We start from the raw sequence: 26,127 nt of genomic DNA, 5'->3' as shown, positions 1-26,127 counted from the left end.
TGGTGGTCTATCTGGGGACATGTGCTGGTCTGTTTGGGGACATGTGGACTGGTTGCTGGATTGTCGTGGTCTGTCTGGGGCCATGTGGACTGGTTGCTGGCTGGTGGTGGTCTATTTGGGGCCATGTGGTGGTCTGTCTGGGGCCATGTGGACTGGTTGCTGGCTGGTGGTGGTCTATCTGGGGCCATGTTGTGGTCTGTCTGGGGCCATGTGGACTGGTTGCTGGCTGGTGGTGGTCTATCTGGGGCCATGTGGTGGTCTGTCTGGGGCCATGTGGACTGGTTGCTGGCTGGTGGTGGTCTATCTGGGGCCATGTTGTGGTCTGTCTGGGGCCATGTGGACTGGTTGCTGGCTGGTGGTGGTCTATCTGGGGCCATGTGGTGGTCTGTCTGGGGCCATGTGGACTGGTTGCTGGCTGGTGGTGGTCTATCTGGGGCCATGTTGTGGTCTGTCTGGGGCCATGTGGACTGGTTGCTGGCTGGTGGTGGTCTATCTGGGGCCATGTGGTGGTCTGTCTGGGGCCATGTGGACTGGTTGCTGGCTGGTGGTGGTCTATCTGGGGCCATGTGGTGGTCTGTCTGGGGCCATGTGGAGTGGTTGCTGGCTGGTGGTGGTCCCGGTGGTGTAGGCGTCTCTCAGAAGCTGTGACAGCAGCGTGTCAGAGAGCTGGGTCTGGCTGCCCAGCAGACTGTCAGCATCAGCGGAATCCCCCGGGGTGGTGTCTCCTGTTCTGCAGCCACTCCCCAGTGCACAGCTTCTGCTCTGGGCCTGCACACACTCCTCCAGCAGGGTCCTCAGCTGCTCCTCCAGCAGGCCTGGGGGCTCACTCTGCACACACACACACACACACACAATCAACAGGTGAAGTCATGGAATGGATGTTATTCCTCTATTATATTGTTATGTCACATAATATGGCATTTATCTGGTGCTTTCATCCAGAGCAGGCCAGTGTCGTGATAATAACAGGATGGATCCCCATGAACTGATGCTTTCGATATTATACGGATTCTTCTAGTTTCACCAGTAAAGACTAAACATCTTTAGAGCTCAGTATCAATGAAACCTGCTACTGTCTGTGGATGCTACTCTGCACAACCTCCCCCTGCAGACACATTTCAGAGAGACTTGTTTCCAATAACTCCACATGAAGCGCTGCTTCCCCTGCTGACCTGTGATTGCATAGGTATTTCAGGATGATTAACTGCACATCCAGAAGTCCCCTGTGCTGAGCTGGACAGCACAGGCAGAAACACTTCCAGTTGCATAAAACACTTCCAGGCGCATAAAAAACTTTCAGTTGGACACCAAGTTGTTTTCCAGCAGATAAGTCAGAGTCTTCCCAGAGCCTTATGGGAATGCAGGAGTTCAAGGAGACAAGTCATCTTGGAGAAATATAGGTTACCAGGATGACAGATTTCAAATGTCTATAAATGAGAGATATACCAGACAGTAACCCTAACCCTTTCTCATTTTGAATAAACTCCATAAATATATTTATCTATATTTATAACCCAAGCACCATTCATCTCTGACCTCCGGTGACCTCTACTTTAGTAATGGTGGTTTCAGGTCTCGTGTAGAGAGACACACGTGTGTTCATCCACCCCACAGGGAAGTCAAACACATACACATCTCTTCTGGGCCCCCTCGGCCAAAACCATTACATCTTCTCAATCATAAGCCTTCTCTCTTTCTGAACACCCTCCGACACCACGACGCACTGCCTGTCAGATGTCCCACTGTAACCCTGCAGAAGGCTTCTAGACGGCAGGCTTCAGGTCATGATGAGGTGGTGTGCTAGTACACTACTCACCTAGAGCTCCTGGGACAACCTGGGTCGTTCTGTCCCCACTGACAGATCAAAGGTTAAAGATCCTCGGGTGACATTGAACTGAGTCTACCCCCTCCCTCCAGACCCTGCCTCCAGACGCTGCCTCCAGACGCTGCCTCCAGGAGCCTGCCTCCAGGAGCCTGCCTCCAGAGATCCTGCCTCCAGGAGCCTGCCTCCAGGAGCCTGCCTCCAGGAGCCTGCCTCCAGACGCTGCCTCCAGGAGCCTGCCTCCAGGAGCCTGCCTCCAGGAGCCTGCCTCCAGAGATCCTGCCTCCAGGAGCCTGCCTCCAGGAGCCTGCCTCCAGAGATCCTGCCTCCAGGAGCCTGCCTCCAGGAGCCTGCTTCCAGGAGCCTGCCTCCAGACGCTGCCTCCAGGAGCCTGCCTACAGGAGCCTGCCTCCAGGGGCCTGAGAAGGGCCAGTGCACTGGATGTGTGCTGATAAGAACTGTGAGGGCATTAGACATACTTGACCTTCCGTACTTAACCAACTGTCTGGTTGGTGATTCAGAGGCTGCTGCTGGGGACACGAGGACAGGATGGCAGTGTGAACAACTCTAAATGAGCCGTTCCTGCAACCTGACACCACCACCATAAAAACAATACAGAACAATTACAGGCATGTCAGGGCAGACAGCACGTTTTTAAAATTGTAATTTATGAACACTCTAGTGTTCATAAATTACAATTTTAAAAACGTGCCCCCATGGACATTCTATATTAATGACCATCGGTGACATAAACCAGTCCCATGTCCATACAGAGAGAAAAAGGGGGGGGGGGGGTTGGAGGACAGGGGGTGAAGCTGGGGGGTTGGAGGACAGGGGGGTGAGGCTGGGGGAGTCTCTGGTGTGTGTTCCCCTGTCTGTCACTGGACAGTAAGCTCTCCACAGCCTGTTCTCCTGAGCCACCGCCTGGGCCTCACTCCAGTTACAGCTGCCAGCAAACACAGAGGAAAGTGCTGTGTTGACAGGAAAGCCATCCAAAGGAAATGAGAGGTGAATTGTTTCAAAGAGCTGGCATGTTTGCAGACTGTACCCTCTTATAAAGGTAACCACTGAAACAGGAACCAGGCAGTTCAGCTTGGCTAGACACTGATAGAGGCGAGCTGGGTTATCAGACCGGGTGTTGGAGCAGAGCTGAGTTATCAGACCAGGTGTTGGAGCAGAGCTGGGTTATCAGACCGGGTGTTGGAGCAGAGCTGGGTTATCAGACCGGGTGTTGGAGCGGAGCTGGGTTATCAGACCAGGTGTTGGAGCAGAGCTGAGTTATCAGACCAGGTGTTGGAGCGGAGCTGGGTTATCAGACCGGGTGTTGGAGCAGAGCTGAGTTATCAGACCGGGTGTTGGAGCAGAGCTGAGTTATCAGACCTGGTGTTGGAGCGGAGCTGGGTTATCAGACCGGCAGTCTGAGAAGATGAAGTGGGAGTCCAGTGGGAAGCATGCTTACAAGCAGACTCCCAGCAACAGGAAGTAGAGCACCTTGTGGTCGGCTACCTGGCCTCAACAGCCTCGTCAAGAACATGTGAAATATGAGGCAGAGATGGCAAATCCATAGATCCTGCTGCAGACTGAGACTTCCACTGGAGCCACAAGGGCACGGCATCCTGATCTAGCTATACACTTTCAGTTTTATATCAGCAATGCCATTTATCACACTTGCGAATGAAGACTCTCATTTCCCACACACATCGACATCACCTGACCTAGTTCAGGCTTTCAAGCTCCAGGAAGCAGGTCCTCTGGAGGAGGAGGAGTAATTCCTTCCTGAGAAGGATATCTTTGGAGATGAATCCATCAACATCTGCCAAAACATCCCATCACACCCATTAGAAACACACTAAAAAGTTCATGCCCACACACACACACCCCTCAGCCTAGATGACCTCACTGAGGGCTCACTGTTCTCCAGGCTGAGTTAGCAGGCTAGTTCCCCAGGCTGAGTTAGCAGGCTAGTTCCCCAGACTGAGTTAGCAGGCTAGTTCACCAGGCTGAGTTAGCAGGCTAGTCACCAGGCTGAGTTAGCAGGCTAGTTCACCAGGCTGAGTTAGCAGGCTAGTCACCATGCTGAGTTAGCAGGCTAGTTCACCAGGCTGAGTTAGCAGGCTAGTCACCAGGCTGAGTTAGCAGGCTAGTTCACCAGGCTGAGTTAGCAGGCTAGTTCACCAGGCTGAGCTAGCAGGCTAGTTCACCAGGCTGAGTTAGCAGGCTAGTTCACCAGGCTGAGTTAGCAGGCTAGTCACCAGGCTGAGTTAGCAGGCTAGTTCACCGGGCTGAGCTAGCAGGCTAGTTCACCAGGCTGAGTTAGCAGGCTAGTCACCAGGCTGAGTTAGCAGGCTAGTTCACCGGGCTGAGTTAGCAGGCTAGTTCACCAGGCTGAGCTAGCAGGCTAGTTCACCAGGCTGAGTTAGCAGGCTAGTTCACCAGGCTGAGTTAGCAGGCTAGTTCACCGGGCTGAGTTAGCAGGCTAGTTCACCAGGCTGAGTTAGTCCCAATAAAGTCTGTAGTGTCAGAAAAGTAAACAAGCTACTGCAGAGTAGGTATACTTCTCCAGTATGAAATCTAGACCCCACTCCTTGGCAGCAGCCCCCTAGCCGTCCTCCTGCCCTCATCCAGCCGGGGAAAGATTCCAGGAGGTGTAGCTCCCTCCCTCCCTGTCTCCCCACACGGCCCGAGCAGGGCTCTTTATTAAAGCCATCTGAGGTACCCGGCACCACATTCCCCCGGCCTTCCCTCCAGGATGGAGCTTCCTGGACAGGCCAGCGGGGAACAGTGTTAAAAAAGCAGGCTGGCAGAACAGAGGGGCTTGTGTGCAAAGAAAACCTGAATACTGAACATAACAGATTTAGTACAGTCCCAACATGGGGCCCAGAGAAATATGCAGGAGATGAAGAAGAAGATGTTGTGTTATATTTCCTTTCAGCCTAGCTCTACCTGCTCTGAACAGAAATGTTCCCCGTGTGTTCATGGCAGGCCTCTTCAGTCAGACAGTGCTGAAGGAACTCATCTGGACAGTGAAGAGGCTGGTATAACTAGGTGTGGTGGCAGTAGGCTGAGTTTCTGAAACCCAGTCTACAGAGACAGACATGACTGATGATGTTGGAGTGCTAAAACGCTCAGCTCTTGCTGATGATGTTGGAGTGCTAAAACGCTCAGCTCCTGCTGATGATGTTGGAGTGCTAAAACGCTCAGCTCCAGCTGATGATGTTGGAGTGCTAAAACGCTCAGCTCCAGCTGATGATGTTGGAGTGCTAAAACGCTCAGCTCCAGCTGATGATGTTGGAGTGCTAAAACGCTCATCTCATGCTGATGATGTTGGAGTGCTAAAACGCTCAGCTCCAGCTGATGATGTTGGAGTGCTAAAACGCTCAGCTCCTGCTGATGATGTTGGAGTGCTAAAACGCTCAGCTCCAGCTTACATTTACATTACATTTAGTCATTTAGCAGACGCTCTTATCCAGAGCGACTTACAGTAAGTACAGGGACATTCCCCCGAGGCAAGTAGGGTGAAGTGCCTTGCCCAAGGACACAACATCAGTTGGCATGACCGGGAATCGAACTGGCAACCTTCGGATTACTAGCCCGATTCCCTCACCGCTCAGCCACCTGACTCCCTTCATCAGCTGATGAAGATACAGCGCCAACAGAAGGTTTGAGAGGTCAGGCTGTGTGCTGATGGGAATTCTGATTCTCAAACCGTGTGCAACTGGAGGAGAGAAGTGTTTCAGGGGAACAGGAAGAAGGAAGTGGCGGTGATGCAGACAATGCCAGGGTCAGGGCAGATTCAGGTACAAATATAAATGAGGTGAACAAAGTGTTGGGAATGTCAGAATAGGTGCATCTGCAGCACTTAATATGACTGATTAAATAAGAGATATTATACAAGCAGTCAGCGTTCCACCAGGACATCCATCACAGCGAGGAGCAGCAGGGGGTTTTCAGTCATAAATCTATGACCTAAACATAAACAGTTTAGTTTTACTAAGCCTTTTAACATTTCCCTGCTCCCCAAATTGTTGCATTCCAGGGAGTCAGACTAAACAGGGCTGGAGGAAGAAAAGCTCTCTGCCTCACAGCCTTAGAGGCCTCCTGCTATTCCAGCTAGTTTACAGCAGTTAGGAGCTCGCTGCCTCACAGCCTTAGAGGCCTCCTGCTATTCCAGCTAGTTTACAGCAGTTAGGAGCTCTCTGCCTCACAGCCTTAGAGGCCTCCTGCTATTCCAGCTAGTTTACAGCAGTTAGGGCTGATGTGGCAAGAGGATAGTTTTTCCATCCTTTTCAACTATTCAAAAAAAATAATGAATTACATTTCAGAATGGAATGTCTCTTGTGTATGAGCGTCACTTGGGAACACCAACAAGCTAAAGCAGTTTCATCCTGTTTAAAACGGCTCAGTCTACTAGTACGAGCCTCACACTGGAATGTCTCCTCAGAATGTCCCAGAGTCTATTTTAAGTCTGCAACACCAGAAGTTGTCTCAACCTAATTACCCTTGCAACAACAATTATTAAGGCTGGTGGTTTTGATGTTCAGTCATCTAAAAAAGGTTATCCACCAAAGGATTTTGCCTTCATTAGCGAACATAAATCGCATTTTGTTTCTCACTAACAAGCCCAAGAATAGGTCTCGACTTCATGGCAGTCTTTATGTTGGGGTGTGGTTGTTTAACCCTGGAACCTGATTCTGTTCATGCATACATCCAGCTGTGGTTCACCATGGCAATCCCTAACGTCAATCTATAAAAGACTAAATTGGGATCAAGACTGTTAAGCTATGTCACTAAACACTTTTGTTAAAACGCACATAGGATAAAGATAGCAATGAATGCTATCTTTTAATGAACCCCAGAAGGGTATTGTGTGAGGTCGTACAGTGACACAGCTAAATTACTTGTTGTTCTTAAGCTTTTTTTGCTGCACAATAAATTATAGCAGATAAAGAAATCAAATCAGCCTTTGTCTCAGAGACATTCTCATGATAAGGTCTTTTAGCGACAGGGCTTTGAGATGCATGTTCGTTTTGTGGTTATAACTCTGCTGAGCATCCTGAACCTGCACCAGGCTCACAGGAGATGTGGAATGGGAGGGAAGAATGACAAGGGCCTGTTAAACTCCTTGGACGAAGGCCATCAACAGAGTTAACAAGGTCCCAATTGAAGTATGTGGAGTTTGTCCAGGACATTTAATTAAGGTTGTTAAACAACGTTGAGAGAACCTTAAATGTTCCACAGCAATCACAAAGTAATTGTTACCTTAAGTCTTTGGACCAGACTTGATTACAGGACAGCAGTTTAGCCTGTAAAGAAGTGTTTAAGTGCTTGATTGTTTTCAGTGTTATATTTACTACAGTGACAAGAATGAGGTACTTTGTATGGTTGGTGTGTGTAGAGAGAGCATAACAGTCCATGTGAGTTGGTGTAAGTATTCTGTATGATGAATGCATGTGCCTTCCTCGTGTCAGTTTGTGAGAATGAGTGTTTAAGAATGAGTCAAGACTATGGTTATGCCTGTGTGTGTGAGTGGGTCTGTGTGTGAGAGAGTGTGTATGTGAGTGTAAGAGTGTGTGTGTGAGAGTGTGTATGTGAGAGAGTGTGTATGTGAGAGAGTGTGTATGTGAGTGTAAGAGTGTGTGTGTGAGAGAGTGTGTATGTGAGAGAGTGTGTATGTGAGTGTAAGAGTGTGTGTGTGAGAGAGTGTGTATGTGAGTGTAAGAGTGTGTGTGTGTGTAGAAGCTTTGAACTCACAGTCCGCTCCTGGCCCTGGCCCAGGTTCTCCAGCTGCTGCTGGATCTGTTCAAGACGCCTCTCCTGGTCTCTGCGCTCCCTGATGTCCTGCAGGACCTTCTCTCCGGGCCGGGACCCCCTGCGCTCCCAGCCAGCCAGCCGCACCTGGAACACAACACAGCTATCATTCTCACAGCTAGAGGTCAGGTCTGACAGATGTCACTCCCATCAGCCGCATCAAGGCTGCCACACGGGGAGGAGTCCCCTCACAGAGAATCAGAGAGAAGTGTTTCATCACATGATCAGTCGTGTGCCATAACGATAACACATTAAAATTGTCAAATTAAAATCCTGTTTTGTGCGCAGGGAGAAGCATGAGAGATGGAGAAAAAGCCTCAGAAGAGCTGGGAACCCACAGCTACCTCCTGGGGTCCAACAGGAATGACATCTTTATAGAGTCCACGTGCAAGTGAGGGGGCTCTCAGTACAGCACGACTCGTCCAAAGTAAACCATGAAAATGGGTCAGGAAAAGGGGGCGTCAGGACGCTGCGTCCTGGCTGCAGGATGCCTATCCCTCAGACGCTGCGTCCTGGCTGCATCATATAGTAGTACTAGACAGTGTCATATAGTAGTACTAGACAGTGTCATATAGTAGTACAAGACAGTGTCATATAGTAGTACTAGACAGTGTCATATAGTAGTACAAGACAGTGTCATATAGTAGTACTAGACAGTGTAATATAGTAGTACCAGACAGTGTAATATATTAATACTATACAGTGTAATATACCAGATTTTCAGAAAAGGCACATCATTTCAACACTGGAAATGTAAGAATAAGTTTAAAGGATTACACAAATAAGGGAAAGTGACCAAAACCTGACCTGGACTCAGGTCGTAAACTGGCCTCTATAAATATAGTCTCAGAGGACAGCACAGCCGCAGCGCAGCAGTAATGTGGCTGTGGGAGGATGTTGCTGTCACACGGCTGTTTTGGTGACAAACCAGCCAGCTCTATGTGGCGGATGTCTCCCTCTCCCTTGGTCAGAAGGCTCTCCTATGGGTGAAATAATATTGCTAAATTGATGGATATTTCATAAAACTACGACATGTTAAGTGAGACTCACTGTCTGGCAAATGGTAGGTTATAGGAAAAGAGGAATTGGAGAAGATTATTATGTATTGGGTTATGAAGTTCCTAAATCTGTTATGACACGTTTATGATTCTGTTTAATCTGAGCTGAGCTCTATGAGAAGGGATCAGATTCATGGCCTTATTGGCTTGTGGAGGACCTGTCCACTCTTTTCCTCTAACCCAAACACTGGCAGGGTGTTCCTGATCTCTCTACACCGAGTTAAGACGCATGGACACAGCAAGCCTGTGTGGCTGCAAGCCTTCCACCCCCAGAGTGAGAGAGCCTGTGTGGGCTTGTCTATCGGGCAACTATCTGAGGCAAGATGGCCATTATTAGAGACCTTCAGACAATTCCACTGACTCCATAAGCTGGACCAGGTTGGACCAGGACCAGGTTGGACCAGGACAGACCAGGTTGGACCAGGACCAGGTTGGACCAGGACCAGGTTGGACCAGGACCAGGTTGGACCATGCATTAGTGATGAGCCCATCGTACTGAACGAGGCAAAACCAGAAGTCTTGTGTAGTTTCCTGCCCATCTCTCACCACTAAGTACAGCTTCTAAAAAAGAGAAGATCACTGGCGGAGACCGTTTATTTCGTTTGGAAAAGACGGCTTATTTTGCTTTACTTTAAAGAATTACAAGAACTGTAGTCTGGAACTGAAATAAAATATATAGCCTAGACTTATTTTGGAGATAATGGAGGAGGTGATTATTTTGAATCACTCTGCCACAGCTATATGGACAACTTTCTTTTAAAACACTTGTCCGATTACAGCAACAGTTATTAACATACACACAGAAAATCAGTTCAACATTCCTCATCTTAATGAGAAATTCATAGCCAATGTACTTATATGGCCGTAGTTCTGGAGGGAGATGGACTTTAAACCACACTTTATTCTCCTTTTTGCCCTCATTCCTCTCACACCAGTGTATGTCATCGGACGGCTAATTCCTACCATGTATCTAGGGCTGACAGCCCAGTATGATCATTACAACAGCAGGCATGCAGCCGTACACCACAAGTTCAACTGAGTTAATGCAATTGGCAGACATTTCATCTAGATTAAGTAGTTTGTTGAAATGAGGACACTAAGGATCTGAAACATATCGACTGATGTTATGTTCCTACCAAGCAGGGAAAGTAAATCTCACTTACAGTATATACTTATTCATCACTTGTAAAACAACAGACGTTTTTTCCTTGACCTTAATAGACAACAGATACATCCTCCCTCTCTAGACAGCCTGTTTATTGCTGTTGGACAGGCTGTAATTGCAGCCTGCCCTGGACCCCTGGAGATCACAAGGCATGCGCTCCACCAGCAGACTCCGGCTGCCCTCCACCAGCAGACTCCGGCTGCCCTCCACCAGCAGACTCCGGCTGCGCTCCACCAGCAGACTCCGGCTGCCCTCCACCAGCAGACTCCGGCTGCCCTCCACCAGCAGACTCCAGCTGCACTCCACCAGCAGACTCCGGCTGCCCTCCACCAGCAGACTCCGGCTGCCCTCCACCAGCCGCTACTTGACTTGCTGCTGAATACTTACTTCATATCTAGGTCAGATAGTTTGGGGAAGCCAAAATAATCAAGCCTTTGTTTTTCTACATAAGGGAATAATGTCAAATAGGATTATATTTGCAGCTTAACTCAGAAGATCATTATTGTTGCAGCACTTGATCCACTTCCAATCAGGGAGATCAAACTCAACTTCAACTTGGCCTTTACATGGTCATTTGTGTGTGAATGAGGATATATTACAGCAGAGCATATATTTACTCATTCTGTCATTTCTATTCTCTCTCAGTCATGTCCAGTATCCAGGGCTGGTACTGTTTCTGAGTTTGGCTGAAACAGAACTGGGTTAGTAAATATGACCTGGATAATCCAACGTACGTACCATCTGACAGGTGTAATCAACAAGGTGACCTTTAGGACGGTGATTACATTATTATTATTAAGTGTGGTGTATTAGCCAGGCTTCCAACAGGCTACAGGACACACCTGATGTCCTTTAACACACTGAGCCAGTCATCGTTGCTCAGGTGAACTGATTAACGTGCTTCTGAAGAAATCCACACTCCCATCTGGCCCAGCATCACCAGACTCTGTGCTACAACAGCTTCACTCTGGGCCCAGATTGTGGTCCGCAGTGTGAGGTGAGGTTAGAGGGTCTGCAGTCTGAGGAGAGATTAGAGGGTAGAGGGTCTGCAGTGTGAGGTGAGGTTAGAAGGTCTGCAGGGTGAGGTGAGGCTAGAGTGGCGCCCTCTAGCTGCGGACCGCAGCTAGAGGGCGCCACTAAGGCGAGCCCTGAGGGGAAGTTGCTCCAGCGAGGGTCCCGTCTTTCCTCCTTCTGCCAGCACCACAGCTGCATCCTTACTGGTCCAGACGCAGCAGATCCATCTCACAGACGGCAGCAATAACAACACAACTAATTAGGTCACGGTTGCACTTACGATCTCTCAGCTTGTTGTTTTTCCATGCAAGTCATGACTAGTGACTACACTTCAGGGAATTCTAGGGTGCTTGCCAAACAAGACCAGTGTTTACTGACAATGCAGGAAGCAGCATGGACCAGAACAGAGGGCTGTGGGCCACAGCCTTGTTAGCCCTGTGTGGTCCTGTCTGTCTGTCTGTCTGTCTCTCTCTCTCTCTCTCTCTCTCTCTCTCTCAGGGCTGTGCGTGTGTGTGTGTCTCTCTCTATCTCTGTCAGGGCTGTCTCTCTCTCTTTCAGGGCTCCCTCTCAGGGCTGTCTCTCTCTCTCAAGGCTGTGTGTGTCTCTCTCTTTCAGGGCTGGGTCTCTCTCTCTCTCAGGGCTGTCTCTCTCTATTTCAGGGCTCTCTCTCAGGGCTGTCTCTCTCTCAAGGCTGTGTTTGTCTCTCTCAGGGCTGTGTCTCTCTCTCTCAGTGCTGTGTCTCTCTCTCTCAGTGCTGTGTCTCTCTCTCTTTCAGGGCTGTGTCTCTCTCTCTCTCAGGGCTGTCTCTCTCTATTTCAGGGCTCTCTCTCAGGGCTGTCTCTCTCTCAAGGCTGTGTTTGTCTCTCTCAGGGCTGTGTCTCTCTCTCTCAAGGCTGTGTCTCTCTCTTTCAGGGCTGTGTATCCCTCTCTCTTTCAGGGCTGTGTCTCTCTCAGGGCTGTTTCTCTCTCTCAGGGCTGTATCTCTCTCTTTCAGGGTTCTGTCTCTCTCTCTCAGGGCTGTGTCTCTCTCTCTCTCTCAGGGCTGGGTGTCTCTCTCAGGGCTGTATCTCTCTGTCAGGGCTGTCTCTCTCTCTCTCTCTCTCTCTCTCTCTCTCTCTCTCTCTTTCAGGCCTGTGTGTCTCTCTCTTTCAGGGCTGTCTTTCTCTCTCAGGGTTGTCTCTCTCTCTCTCTCTCTCTCTCTCTCTCTCTCTCTCTCTCTCTCTCTCTCTCTCAGGACTGTCTCTCTCTCTCAGGGCTGTGTCTCTCTCTCTCAGGGCTGTGTCTCTCTCTTTCAGGCCTGTGTGTCTCTCTTTCTCAGGGCTGTCTCTCTCTCTCTCTCTCTCTCTCTCTCTCTCTCTCTCTCTCTCTCTCTCTCTCTCAGGGATCTCTCTCTCTCTCAGGGCTGTGTCTCTCTCTCTCTCTCAGGGCTGTGTCTCTCTCTCTCTCAGGGCTGTTTCTCTCTCTCTCAGGGCTGTCTTTCTCTCTGTCAGGGCTGTCTTTCTCTCTCTCAGGGCTGTCTTTCTCTCTCTCAGGGCTGTCTCTCTCTCTCTCTCAGGGTTGTCTCTCTCTCTCTCTCAGGGCTGTGCTACGTGGATCCAGGCGACCTGCCAACGCAGTCCACATGCCTCTCAACGAGTGCTGAGGCAGCCAGGATCCAGCAAGCTGAGAGGACTCAGGAGCACTGGGGGAGGGGGAGAGCAAGGGAGAGAGGGAGGAAAGGAGAATGGAGGGAGAGAGAGAGGGAAGAAGCCCTGCTGCTCCCCCAGCTCTGGACATGAGTGTCAGTGTCAACGCAACATGTCCTTCACCCCCACGTCAACACAGCCATCTCTCCCTGGATCACCGCTACGTTAACAGACATCTCTGGCTGGATCACTGCTTAGCCATACTTGTAACTGACATGGACGATGGGACCATGGGATGAGCACACAGGAGGGTCTCACAGGAACATCTTTTAAACATTCCACTTCTGATATGAGCTTGTGTCCAACTTCCCCTATAACAAAGACTGAGTTTTTACAACAGCACACTGGATCGCTCGAAGATGACTGGATGGCTGGTGGACATTCCTGAGGTATTACAAGATACATGCTGGATCATCTGGACTTCATAGTTCCTCCTCGGCAACTCAGGGTGGTCTGGAGCGATCGCTGTTGCAGACATCAAAACCTGCTGGTTTATCTACCCCTCACAAAGCATGTTGGAGAGAGTACTGGACTAAATCTATTGATTGCTATATGTTTTGAATTTAGCATTACAGGCGTGACATTTAACGAGGAAGGATCAAGCTAAACCCTTTAGATGATGTGCATGGTTGTGGCTTTGAAAATGTCTGTCTGTAAACTCTGTTGAAAGATGAGTGGGATGTCCTCTACAACCCTCAATGTTCTCTAAATATTCCCTAAATTAACCTCGATTGACTGCTTCATCCTGCTCCAGTTGAAGCAGCTCTGGAGACCAGTATCACCAGCCTCCCTCTGTACCTCAGTCCCCAGTATCACCAGCCTCCCTCTGTACCTCAGTCCCCAGTATCACCAGCCTCCCTCTGTACCTCAGTCCCCAGTATCACCAGCCTCCCTCTGTACCTCAGTCCCCAGTATCACCAGCCTCCCTCTGTACCTCAGTCCCCAGTATCACCAGCCTCCCTCTGTACCTCAGTCCCCAGTATCAGGAGCAGAGAACACTGCCAAAACAATGACACAGAAATAACTTGGAAGAGGAAACTTGAGGAATATATTCAACGCTTTCAAGTCTATCCAAAGCATCTGGACCAAACAACTACTGACCCAAGTCTGTTTTTTTTTGCACTCGGCCTTGAAAGCTGTTCTAGCAATACTAATGTTGTCAAGCACAATATCTGACTTACATTTCAGCTGTTAACAATCTTCTACAGTGACTTTATATCTTTAATTTAAGAGACAGACTGTGTAAGACGCCGTGTTGGTGAAGGTGTGCAGAGTGCCAAGTCATCCATCCACACACGTACAGAGGACTGCAGTGGAATTATGTCATTTCCTGTCCCAATGCTGAAGGAATCGCTACATCAATAATATTATTTCAACTTTGTCAAAGTTAGAGGAGATGAGCAGCTTCTCACAAAAAACAATCTTCCAACTTCAACGTGAATGGCTCACCATGTGTGATGAATACAGCTGCATGAACAGACATGGTGGTTCAGTTGTGTAGCCTACAGTCCACTATAACACCAGTTTTCATGTCTGACTAATAATTCTTAACCAAAGCTGTAAACACCACAGCTTCTGAGGAAAACACCAATGGGAAAATAGTTTATAAAGAGACAATAAAGTTTGAGATTACAGGGCTGAAAGGGTGTGGAGTCTAGTTGTTTTACTCTGTTTCTGAGTGGGAAAAATGTGTCCCACCAAATGACAATGACGTCTACATTCTCCTGTGGACAAAATATAGGCTATAGTCTGTAACTGAATGATGGATTTAATCATCACAAACAGGTGTTCATACCATCTCAGCAGCCAGCAAGAGCTTGTCCTCAACAATTCAAATCTGATTTACCAACAACCCAAGCTGGACTGGATACTAGAGCAGTTACCCAGGAACAGGCTTTCTTGTTGTGTTTTTTAATATTTCAATAAGAAATGTATTCCTTTAATATCCAGGCTATAAATGCTACGCTTATCTTTCCAATGGCAAAAGATGAGAGGAAATCAAGCTGATTTGTTGAAAATTCCACTGGCCTGATTCTACCATGACAATTAGCCTAGGCCTACTCTATTCTGGTCATATTAAAGCCAAGGCACACAATGTTTCTCATAAAAAGTACTGAACAAAAGTACTCAGAGTACAGAAAAAAAAGGGCCTACAAAATTTGATCATGCTTAATGCCAGTGTATTGTCACAACTGTCACATCGGCAACCATCTTGTTTTGTGTAACCTAGTCCTTGTTATACACAGTTGAAGTAAATAGTGTAAAAATGTCTTGTGGGGGAACATTTTCTTCAAATTCATAGTTTATGAGTCTGTGGAGTGATGGGGTGACCTTCCCCCAGCTGGGGAGGGTTTTAAAGATTGAACCCATCCACCAAGCTGTGTTTGCAGTGCGCCGGCCTCAGTGCAGCGGCCTCAGTGCAGCGGCCTCAGTGCAGCGGCCTCAGTGCGCCGGCCTCAGTGCAGCGGCCTCAGTGCAGCGGCCTCAGTGCAGCGGCCTCAGTGCGCCGGCCTCAGTGCAGCGGCCTCAGTGCACCGGCCTCAGTGCGCCGGCCTCAGTGCAGCGGCCTCAGTGAAGCGGCCTCAGTGCAGCGGCCTCAGTGCAGCGGCCTCAGTGAAGCGGCCTCAGCGCAGCGGCCTCAGTGCAGCGGCCTCAGTGCAGCGGCCTCAGTGAAGCGGCCTCAGTGCAGCGGCCTCAGTGAAGCGGCCTCAGTGCAGCGGCCTCAGTGCGCTGGCCTCAGCGCAGCGGCCTCAGTGAAGCGGCCTCAGTGAAGCGGCCTCAGCGCAGCGGCCTCAGTGCAGCGGCCTCAGTGAAGCGGCCTCAGTGAAGCGGCCTCAGTGCAGCGGCCTCAGTGCAGCGGCCTCAGTGCAGCGGCCTCAGTGAAGCGGCCTCAGTGAAGCGGCCTCAGCGCAGCGGCCTCAGCGCAGCGGCCTCAGTGCAGCGGCCTCAGTGCAGCGGCCTCAGTGCAGCGGCCTCAGTGAAGCGGCCTCAGTGAAGCGGCCTCAGTGCAGCGGCCTCAGTGCAGCGGCCTCAGTGCAGCGGCCTCAGTGAAGCGGCCTCAGTGAAGCGGCCTCAGCGCAGCGGCCTCAGCGCAGCGGCCTCAGTGCAGCGGCCTCAGTGAAGCGGCCTCAGTGCAGCGGCCTCAGTGCGCTGGCCTCAGTTCGCCGGCCTCAGTGCACCGGCCTCAGTGCGCCGGCCTCAGTGCAGCGGCCATGTGGAGGACACACTGCGCTGGTCAGAAGGGCGCGTCTTCCTTGGTCTCTGACTCACCATCCAGTCAAACTGGTTTTCAGCGACCGCATTAAAGAGGCTGAGTGAGCTCACTGCTTTGCATCCAAAATATCCAACCAGCCGTCACGCAACCAGCTGTCACGCAACCTGCCGTCACACAACCAGCCGTCACGCAACCAGCCGTCACACAACGACAAGAGTTACCAGGCAAATATATTCCCAGATTAAAGCCTGATTGAATGAAGGATGGTGTTCAATCAGATACTGTTGGAAAAAATCTAACGATATGTTCCCTTACATCAGCTCTTCCATCTACCGCCTGTCTCTATGAAGCAGGAGGTCTTGTGTCTCTAGGAAGCAGTAGGTCTTGTGTCTCTAGGAACCAGGATGCAGAGAGGACAACCCCCACGCCAGGGTCGTCTAGGTCAGCACGAATCACACACGCTCAGTTCCAGCTGCTTCGCTGGATGCACTAATGCCTCCAAATGAGAGACGTTGTTTCTGGAGCTGGCATCCCTCCATCCTGCCTGCCCTGTCATTACAGCCCTGCCTCTGCTGGCAGGCTGCCTCTGCTGGGAGGCTGCCTCTGCTGGGAGGCTGCCTCTGCTGGGAGGCTGCCTCTGCTGGGAGGCTGCCTCTGCTGGGAGGCTGCCTCTGCTGGGAGGCTGCCTCTGCTGGGAGGCTGCCTCTGCTGGCAGGCTGCCTCTGTTGGGAGGCTGCCTCTGCTGGCAGGCTGCTTCTGCTGGGAGGCTGCCTCTGCTGGGAGGCTGCCTCTGCTGGGAGGGTGCCCTGTGGCAACAAAGAGGCTTGGCTGGTCTACTGGTACAACACTGCTGGCATGAGTTCAGACCCCAGTAGAAGTCCTCCTGTAGAAACACACTACATTATGAGTTCAGACCCTAGTAGAAGTCCTCCTGTAGAAACAAACTACATGAATCTGGGTTTGCTGACGTTGGATGCTCATTCTTGGGAAAATAAATCCCTGGTTTTGGCTGCTGGTGCTTGGAGAGTGAAGCATTCAGACTCATCCAGCTTTGATCACCTGATGTGGGGAGGATTCATAGAGGAGTAATTCAATAAAACATCAAATGTAGCAGCCCGCTGATGTGATGTGTCTAAAGAAAGATGATTCCAGCAGCAATCAGTGGGTGTATTTGACGTTTAAGGTTATCGTGCTAATCAAGAAACATGTCAGACACAGGGAAGAGACATGACGCTTCATCCTACATGAGCTCCTGGTTCTTTAAAACCTGTGTTCATGTGTGTGTTCACATGTGTTCATGTGTGTGTTCATGCTGTGTTCATGTGTGTGTTCATGTGTGTGTTCATGCTGTGTTCATGCTGTGTTCATGCTGTGTTCTTGTGTGTTCATGTGTGTGTTCATGTGTGTGTTCATGTGTGTGTTCATGCTGTGTTCATGTGTGTGTTCATGCTGTGTTCATGCTGTGTTCATGCTGTGTTCATGCTGTGTTCATGTTGTGTTCATGCTGTGTTCATGCTGTGTTCATGCTGTGTTCTTGTGTGTGTTCATGCTGTGTTCATGTGTGTGTTCATGCTGTGTTCATGCTGTGTTCATGTTGTGTTCATGCTGTGTTCATGCTGTGTTCATGTGTGTGTTGGCATGTTGTGGCATGTGAGCAGGTTGCTCCAAAACTCCCAAACGGTTTCAATCAGGACACTGGTGGAAGCCACAGCAGAGAAGAAAGGCAACCACAAAACAAAAGCATATTTAGTTTTACGACCACGCTTGGATTTACCGCTTTTGAAGCTGAATAAACGACCCCTCTCAGTGATTTACTGAGTGCTGTCTAACTTTAACTGTAGAATGTGATTTAGGCAGGTTGGAAGTGACCTTTTTTTTCTTGATAAACAGCATGGCACGGACAGGTTCTTCGGTTTGACCAAACAGTTAAACCAGGGCTGCATCGCCCCCCTGCATCGGCCCCCTGCACCGGCCCCCTGCACCGGCCCCCTGAATCGCCCCCCTGCATCGCCCCCCTGCATCGCCCCCCTGCACCGGCCCCCTGCATCGCCCCCCTGCATCGCCCCCCTGCATCGCCCCCCTGCACCGGCCCCCTGCACCGGCCCCCTGAATCGCCCCCCTGCATCGCCCCCCTGCATCGCCCCCCTGCACCGGCCCCCTGCATCGCCCCCCTGCATCGCCCCCCTGCATCGCCCCCCTGCATCGCCCCCCTGCACCGGCCCCCTGCATCGCCCCCCTGCATCGCCCCCCTGCACCGCCCCCCTGCACCGCCCCCCTGCATCGCCCCCCTGCATCGCCCCCCTGCACCGGCACCCTGCACCGCCCCCCTGCACCGGCACCCTGCACCGGCACCCTGCACCGGCGGCTGACATGTCATCATGGGCCTGGTCAGGCGTCATTACTCTCACCTCTCCCTCAGGCATCATTACTCTCACCTCTCCCTGCTCAACTAAGAATGACAACCAGACTTAGAGACTCGTTGAGTAAATATATGGTGTGTGTGTGTGTGAGAGTGAGTGAGTCCCATCACTGTGGACTGCTTTGGCAACACCGTTTAATCAAAATATTTTTGCCAACAAAACATATTGAATTGAGTTGAGAAGAGATGAGAGAGAGAGGGGGAAAGAGAAGGAGAAAGGAGAGAGAGATCAAATCCCATAAAGAAAGGATGCGTCGTCCAACACTATAAATACAGTCTAAGGATGTTAAACCACATCAACTTGTTGTTCCAAGAATGAGATTCGGGGGCCACATGTTTTCCATGTTGTGACTCAGTAAGTGAAAGAAGGAAACAGTACCCAGGGTGAACGAAACGTCATCCTAGAAGGCCAAGTGATTTCAAAAACATCTTCCCCAGTGACAGCATGGGCACATGAGATGTCTGACCAGAATGCCATCTGGTGTAAATGGTACGATAAGGCTGGGAGATATCTGTAGTGAGCTCATGTCTAGGACCAGACCCAGGGTAAATCTGCACAGATGTAATAGTGGACATGTCCCATCGCTTAAGACTTCTATTACAAAGCAGATCAAGTGAAGGTTTGACACAGCCTTTAGGCCGACAGACAGAAGCACTAGTTCAGCCTTAACTTTAATAAGCCTACCAAATTGGGCCTACCCAATTTGCTGATGTTATGATTTAACAAGAGGAAACTATGCTACTTTAAGCATGGATCTTGTGGAAAGATTGAGTCAACTTCTAGTTCCAACGTTATGGCAGAATCTCACACAATACAGAATGTTAATTTGGGAGAGGGTGTGGGGCTCCTGGAGCCCTATAAACAAAACAGTTTACAAGACGTTGCTGCTGACTACCCACTGTGTTGACCTTGTAATGAGCTAGAACGCCCTTGACTTACCGCAGTGCTAGATGCTGTTCTCAGAAGATAATGGCCTATTAGTGAACCCAGAGCTATTCCACTCCAGACAGTGGGGCTGTGTAGTCCCTACCTGGGGCAGGTTGTGGTCAGGATACGGGCTTCTCACAGACAGAAAATCCTCGACAGGAAGGAGGAGCTGGAGCCTGGAGTCGAGGTGAAGTAGCTGGTCTAGCAGGGCTGGTTCTGGGGTGTAGCCATGGCCACATGGAACTCTCACCACCCACCCTTCTCCCTGGGGACACACAACCACAGCTCTGGTTCAGCATCAGAAGCCTCCTCTGAATATGAACAGCACTAAGTGGAAGTTGCCTTCGCCTGTTACATTGGAATATATCTTATTCACTTGGACAATAATACTCATATGGAGGGACAGTCAAAACCTGACCAGTTGGCATTCTGTATTTACTTTGGAAACACACACACTGCTGATCACTGTGTTCCGAGGAGCGTGCTAAGAATTCCCTTAACATCAAATATTTAACAATCGCTTCTGCCTCACCGTGAGGGACTGTCCCTTTGGGCCCAGATTATATCATAATGAAGCAGCGAGGGGGGGGGCTGTGGGGGCAGGGTGAGCTCATCTGGGCTGGGTAGAGGATGAGGTAAGAGCTGAACAGCAGCCCTGGTGCTAAGCTCAGTCTCAGACTGAGCGAGAGCCAAGCCTTAGCTGTGATGTCAGCTCCCAGTGATGGTGAGGAGGGAAACCTGGACATGCTCACACAGTAGACCCTGTGACTTATGAACTAGCACACACACCCAGGACCTAAAGCCAGGTTCAGGGCTTACTCCAGCTGTTTTATATGGTGTTTTGATTATGCGAAACTATTCATTTGAAGCTGGGCTAACTTTGTCACTGTATTTAGAATCAGACTTCAGAATCCAGCTGATTGATTCCCATGTCTGCTAATGCATCTCTTGGTGCCTTTTCAAAGGCTTTCTGAAATAAATTGCTTTAAATGCTGTCCATGAAAGGATATGAGATCGAGTTCAGAATAAGGGTGAGCCAGAGGAAAGCAGGTTAGAGCCCCAGCATGTTTCTCCCTGCTGTAGAGTCCATCTGTAACCTGATGCAGGAGACTACTTTCTCCTGCATCTATTGGTGAAGACCCAGCATTTCCAGGGCCCTGTGTCTGTGTCCTGAATGAGTATCCCCCCAGGTAACCAGAAAGGGAGTTAGATTAACTAACTAAAGTTCGGGAGGAAGATAGCGCACCAAGACTCCTCCTCTACTCCAATCAAGCAAATCGCAAAAGCACGGAAGAATGCGCACCAACTCCAATCAACTTCATACGCATCAGCCTAGCGAAAGCACGGAAGAATGCGACCAAACTCCCCATATCAATTACGAGGCTTGTATAAAGTGTCTTCCGTTGTTCTGATCCTTGTGCTGGCATGTTTTTGTCACCCTCCCCTTTTCTCTGCTTCTCCCTGTCTATCCAGGCTCCCCGGGGGATCCGATTGAGCCGCTGCTCGGCCGTGACCCATAAGGACTCTCCGCCACACCCCGAGTCCATACCCGGTAACTATTCATGAACCATCCACATCACCTCCCCGGTAACTATACATGCACCATCCACATCACTTCCACCATCTCTGCATCCCCTAATCACACTCTCATCCTCCCAGGAACCCAGGCCCGGCTCTGCTACCGGCCTCCATCAGCACCAGGCTCGGCTCTGCTACCAGCCTACACCAACCGCCTCAGGCTCGGCTCTGCTACCAGCCTACACCAACCACTCAAGGCTCAGCTCTGCTACAATCCTCAGGCTCGGCTCTGCTACCAGCCTGCGACACCCTGCATTAGGCTTGGCTCTGCTACCATCCTCAGGCTCGGCTCTGCTACCAGCCTGCGACACCCTGCATTAGGCTTGGCTCTGCTACCAGCCTCAGGCTTGGCTCTGCTACCAGCCTCAGGCTTGGCTCTGCTACCAGCCTGTACCACAATGCATTAGGCTTGGCTTTGCTACCAGCCCAGCTTCAATAAAAGCTATCTATTCAATCGATGGTGTGATTACTGAACTTGTGAACATGCTGGTAGCTTGTTAGCCATGGAGACAGGAGCATCAGTGAAGTGTATCAGGAGCCGGGAGAGGGACACAGATCAGAGGTCTGTGGTTGATTAGGAGTCCTGAAGGAGTCTGCCAAGTTCCCTGTCTGGATCCTTACACACCAACACGATTACAGACCTGGATCTCTGCTGTCCGAGTCCAAGTGACAAATGTGTTCCCTGGTGAATGGCCTTTCATAGCAGCACGCCTCACAATAACAGGAAGTCTTCGTCTGACCCATCAAGAAAACCAGGCATCTGCTCCTCTCTTGGTCTGATAACCGCGCCAGTTACTGCAGCGTTGTTCTTAAAGCTAAAGAAACACCCACGAATACAGCACCAGACTTCAGCCCTGGGAAGGACGTCCCAGGGCTGCATGCCGATGAGGGGCAGAGTGGGCACACCTGATAAAGAAAACACCTGATGTCCCCAGAGTCTAGGGACAGTGAAACGCGGCCTGCTCCAGGAGGCACACTCTCACATGACCCTTCAAAGGAGCAGAAATGCATCTGGCCTCCTATTTAATGAGTAGAATTTCTCACATGCAGGCTGGAAACATGGAAGTGACCTAGATAAAAATTGACCTTTAGCACAAAGCTCCAGCATCAAACAGAAGGAGGGCAGGTGTGAGATCTTCCAGACATGTCTCTCTCTTCACATCTGCTTCATCAACATGAAAACACATCTGAACAGTCAACAGCTGCAGACAGTATGTATGTTATAGAACCTCTACATGTAGTACAGTTATAGACCCTCCTCAACTACCATATGTAAGAGCACATGTTCTCCATCAGGATTGTGGATGTGTGTGTGGTGTGTGTGGTGTGAGTCCACCTCCCAGGCTGCTGGCCCAGTACCCTCCTCCTCTTCCTGGATGTCCTTGAGAAGCTCTGCCAGGCGAGTCTCCTCCTGCTGCGTCATGGCAACCAGGGCTCCCGCACCGCTCACCAACTGGAGACAAGGAGGTCAATCTTTTTTCCCCAGTGGGAAAACAAACAGCCGCGAGTCTCGTCCAAGTCATATCACATACCCAGACACTGGCCTTGCGTGAACTCTGACATACCTTAATGTTTTTCTTCACAAAGTCTTGTTTCTTGTTGCTCCTGAGAACTCCACACATGCTTCCCTCCTCCTGACCCCCGGGCCTCCCCTCCTCCTGACCCCCTCCAGGTGACCGCGTGTTGCTGCCCTCCTCTTCACCTGTGTGGGAGGTGAGGGAAGTGTGGGAGGTGAGGCATTCTAGGACTGTGACAGGTCCACACAACACAGCCTCATTTCATACATGTATGTAACTTAGAATTATCCTTCCAGTTCAACTGAATCCAACTTCAATTAGCATTAGCAGCTTCTGTTAACTTTTTGAAAATCGCTATTGATAACCATTGTACATCTATTCAACTTATAAACCTCATTGATCTGATTGTGATCACACATAAATTCAGGCGTGAAGCAAGTAAAAAACAGTGTGCCAATCAAACATGTCAACTGACCAAATATCTCTATAATTAGACATTTTAAGATCCAGCATTAGTTGCTTTCTTTGTGGTATTCTCCACTTATATAAGTAAAAGGACTGAGGTGTTGTTTCTCTGAACTATATTGCCATCTAGTGTACAATGCAAAAACAAACCGTGTGACATCAAAACTATCAAGTTGCCAAGTAAATCAACATCCTGTTCTCAGACATTAGTTAGATGGATCCTTACTTCCTTCCATGTGTGTAGTGGCATCCTCATAGTTTTGTTCGGGTACTTGTGTCCCAAACACAGGAACAAAGTGATCTTTCTCTGTGGATTCATGACCTGGTTGGGTGTGATAATGTTACTGTAGACCTGCAGCCAGTTTATGGAACTGCTGTATTTCTACACGTCTCTGAATAATCAACCTTACCATGGGTAGGAGTCAGGGACAAAAACATCCGTGTGTTTTGTGCTTCATCTGCACTTTCAGAAGATCGTATGGGCTTTATCTGCTGCAGAAAAGGATGGGAAATGTCATCTCCTCAAAAAGGCCTGTTGCTAGTAGTGCCCTAGCACCATGGTTCTCTCACCTCTAATGCTAGTGCTGCCCTAGCACCATGGTTCTCTCACCTCTAATGCTAGTGTTGCCCTAGCACCATGGTTCTCTCACCTCTAATGCTAGTGTTGCCCTAGCACCATGGTTCTCTCACCTCTAATGCTAGTGTTGCCCTAGCTCCATGGTTCTCTCACCTCTAATGCTAGTGCTGCCCTAGCTCCATGTTCTATCCACCCCTGTTGCTAGTGTTGCCCTAGCACCATGGTTCTCTCACCTCTAATGCTAGTGCTGCCTTAGCTCCATGTTCTATCCACCCCTGTTGCTAGTAGTGCCCTCGCACCATGGTTCTCTCACCTCTAATGCTAGTGCTGCCCTAGCTCCATGTTCTATCCACCCCTGTTGCTAGTGTTGCCCTAGCACCATGGTTCTCTCACCTCTAATGCTAGTGCTGCCTTAGCTCCATGTTCTATCCACCCCTATTGCTAGTGCTGCCCTAGCACCATGTTCTATTCACCCCTGTTGCTAGTGCTAGCCTAGTACCATGTTCTATCCACCCCTGTTGCTAGTGATGCCCCAGCACCATGTTTTATCCATCCCTGTTGCTAGTGCTGCCTTAGCTCCATGTTCTATCCACCCCTGTTGCTAGTGTTGCCCTAGTGCTGCCCTAGCACCATGTTATATCAACCCCTGTTGCTAGTGCTGCCCTAGCTCCATGTTCTATCCACTCCTGTTGCTAGTGTTGCCCTAGTACCATGTTCTATCCACCCCTGTTGCTAGTGATGCCCCAGCACCATGTTTTATCCATCCCTGTTGCTAGTGCTGCCTTAGCTCCATGTTCTATCCACCCCTGTTGCTAGTGTTGCCCTAGTGCTGCCCTAGCACCATGTTATATCAACCCCTGTTGCTAGTGCTGCCCTAGCTCCATGTTCTATCCACTCCTGTTGCTAGTGTTGCCCTAGTGCTGCCCTAGCACCATGTTCTATCCACCCCTGTTGCTAGTGCTGCCCTATTGCTGCCCTAGCACCATGTTCTATCCACCCCTGTTGCTAGTGCTGCCCTATTGCTGCCCTAGCACCATGTTCTATCCACCCCTGTTGCTAGTGCTGCCCTATTGCTGCCCTGGCTCCATGTTGTCTCACCTGCAGTTCTTGCCACAGGGTGTGATGGAGTTCTTCACTCCTGCGCTTGACTTGTTTCTCATTAGAAATCCTCAAGGCCAGGACTTTGTCAAGTCTTTTCATTTTAGAGATGGCCTTTTGTATCTCCAGGTCTTCATGCTCATCCTCAAACATGTCTGTGGAAGAATCTAAGGAAAGAGAGATGAAGAATTTAAAAGTGCTGCAACACCCAGAGGAAGTAGTCAGGAATGTGTAGAGGGGTCAGATGGCTGAGCGGTTAGGGAGTCAGGCTATTAATCAGAAGGTTTTTGGTTCGATTCCCGGCCATGCAAAATTACGTTGTGTCCTTGGGCAAGGCACTTCACCCTACTTGCCTCGGGGAGAATGTCCCTGTACTTACTGTAAGTCGCTCTGGATAAGAGCGTAAATGACAAAATGTAGGAAGGAGGGCAGACAAACGTTCACAAACATCTGTGTTCTGAATAAAGAGAGATCTTATTCCCTGGTTTTCATGGTGGTTTACGTATTTGCACTTTACATTTACATTTGTGTGGTTATTGTGGCAAATAATCTGCTAGGTCTTTGGATGTAATTGGAACAAAATTGTTTTCTTCGGGAGAATAAATTTAATGTGTTGCATATCATTAAATAAGGCTAGATGATATTAAAAGGCAGTTACCTTTTTCAAAGGAATTACTTCCATCATGAGAGTTGACGTTTTCATCTGAACTGGTGCTACGGTCCTGATGATATGGGGTACATATGAGAGATTGGGATGAGTAATGTAACAACGTTTGTGCTATTCTGAGACAAAATTACATTGCATGCAATGTAATTTAGTACCAGCAACCAATTCATCAAAAAGCTAAACCGAAGGAGCTGTACTTTTACCTCAATACTAGTATCTGGGCTATCGCTGCTCAGAACAACAAGGGACATCGGGCTGCGCGGACAAACTCTTCCAACTTCAGATAATGACACACTGGATACACGGCTACCTGGGCGAGAGCGTTCACTTGATGCAGGACGGGAGATGTCATCTAAATTTCCTTTTGTGATGTCCATCTGTCTAATATCACACACAAAACCGTTAATTTAGCTACTGTAGCTACCACTTTCTGTGGAAATAGTGGTATCCAAGGACGCGACTGCTAAGGGGACAGTTGTGACGTCATATGAAAACAATTTCTTCCATGTTTCGAAATAAAGGTCAGAGAACGTTTACGTTTTATTTTCCAAAAATTGAATTAGTTAACATAAACACAATAACATAAAATATGCAGTAAAATACTACTATTATGTATTAATCATAATAAAAACTAAATTAAAAAAAAAGGTAAATGTGCTTAGGTTCAAACAGAGACGCAGGAAAAACGTTCTCTTGTAAGGGAGATATTTAGTTATAGCCTCTGCTGATATTATCTGTGTTCGATTTCATGCTGCATGAAACTGAGAATGAAACTGAGAATGCCATTGGCTGCTTCAAGTCAGCCGGGCTGCAAGTCGAACGCACCTATTGATATTGTTGAAGAAATGTGTCAGTGAACCTTCATTTACATTTCACCATTCATAAATTTTTATGAAAGTGTGTTTGTTATCCCTGTTTTCTCCTTAAGAAAAAGCTACAGCTCATCTACACAAGTTTCAGGTGATGCTCTTATTTTGAAGGCAAATTCGCCAAACCGGAAAAGGTATTTGAGGACATCTGAGGGCATTTTACGGAAGTGCGGATCATGGTGCACACTTTTAGGAAACGACTTTTTTGTGGCCAGTAGGGGGGGCAGTGTGTTAGGGGCTTTC

General features: G+C 49.3%; 1 protein-coding gene across 1 annotated transcript; it reads right to left on the bottom strand.

The window, feature by feature from the left end:
• Positions 1-68: 68 nt before the first annotated feature.
• On the bottom strand, positions 69-25,392 carry fsip1 (fibrous sheath interacting protein 1). Its single transcript, XM_067243773.1, has 10 exons — positions 25,219-25,392; positions 25,007-25,070; positions 24,349-24,515; positions 23,084-23,162; positions 22,890-22,995; positions 22,257-22,422; positions 22,028-22,144; positions 19,217-19,378; positions 7,574-7,717; positions 69-828 (listed from the first exon to the last, which is right to left on the bottom strand). Exons 1-10 carry the CDS (start codon positions 25,390-25,392, stop codon positions 553-555), a joined length of 1,455 nt encoding a protein of 484 aa, XP_067099874.1. The 3' UTR covers positions 69-552.
• Positions 25,393-26,127: the final 735 nt, after the last annotated feature.

Source organism: Osmerus mordax, chromosome 9 (assembly GCF_038355195.1).
Source record: "Osmerus mordax isolate fOsmMor3 chromosome 9, fOsmMor3.pri, whole genome shotgun sequence".
Taxonomy (NCBI): Eukaryota; Metazoa; Chordata; class Actinopteri; order Osmeriformes; family Osmeridae; genus Osmerus; species Osmerus mordax.
The sequence above is the reverse complement of the archived record's forward strand: the minus strand, read 5'-3'. Positions and strand labels throughout refer to the sequence as shown.

Coding starts and splice junctions, on each gene's coding strand:
- fsip1 (XM_067243773.1), bottom strand. CDS start 25,392: ATGGACATCACAAAAGGAAATTTAGATGACATCTCCCGTCCTGCATCA. Junction 22,996..23,083: donor GTCCCTGACTCCTACCCATG/GTAAGGTTGATT, acceptor ACACCCAACCAG/GTCATGAATCCACAGAGAAA. Junction 829..7,573: donor GCCAGGGCCAGGAGCGGACT/GTGAGTTCAAAG, acceptor GTGTGTGTGCAG/AGTGAGCCCCCAGGCCTGCT.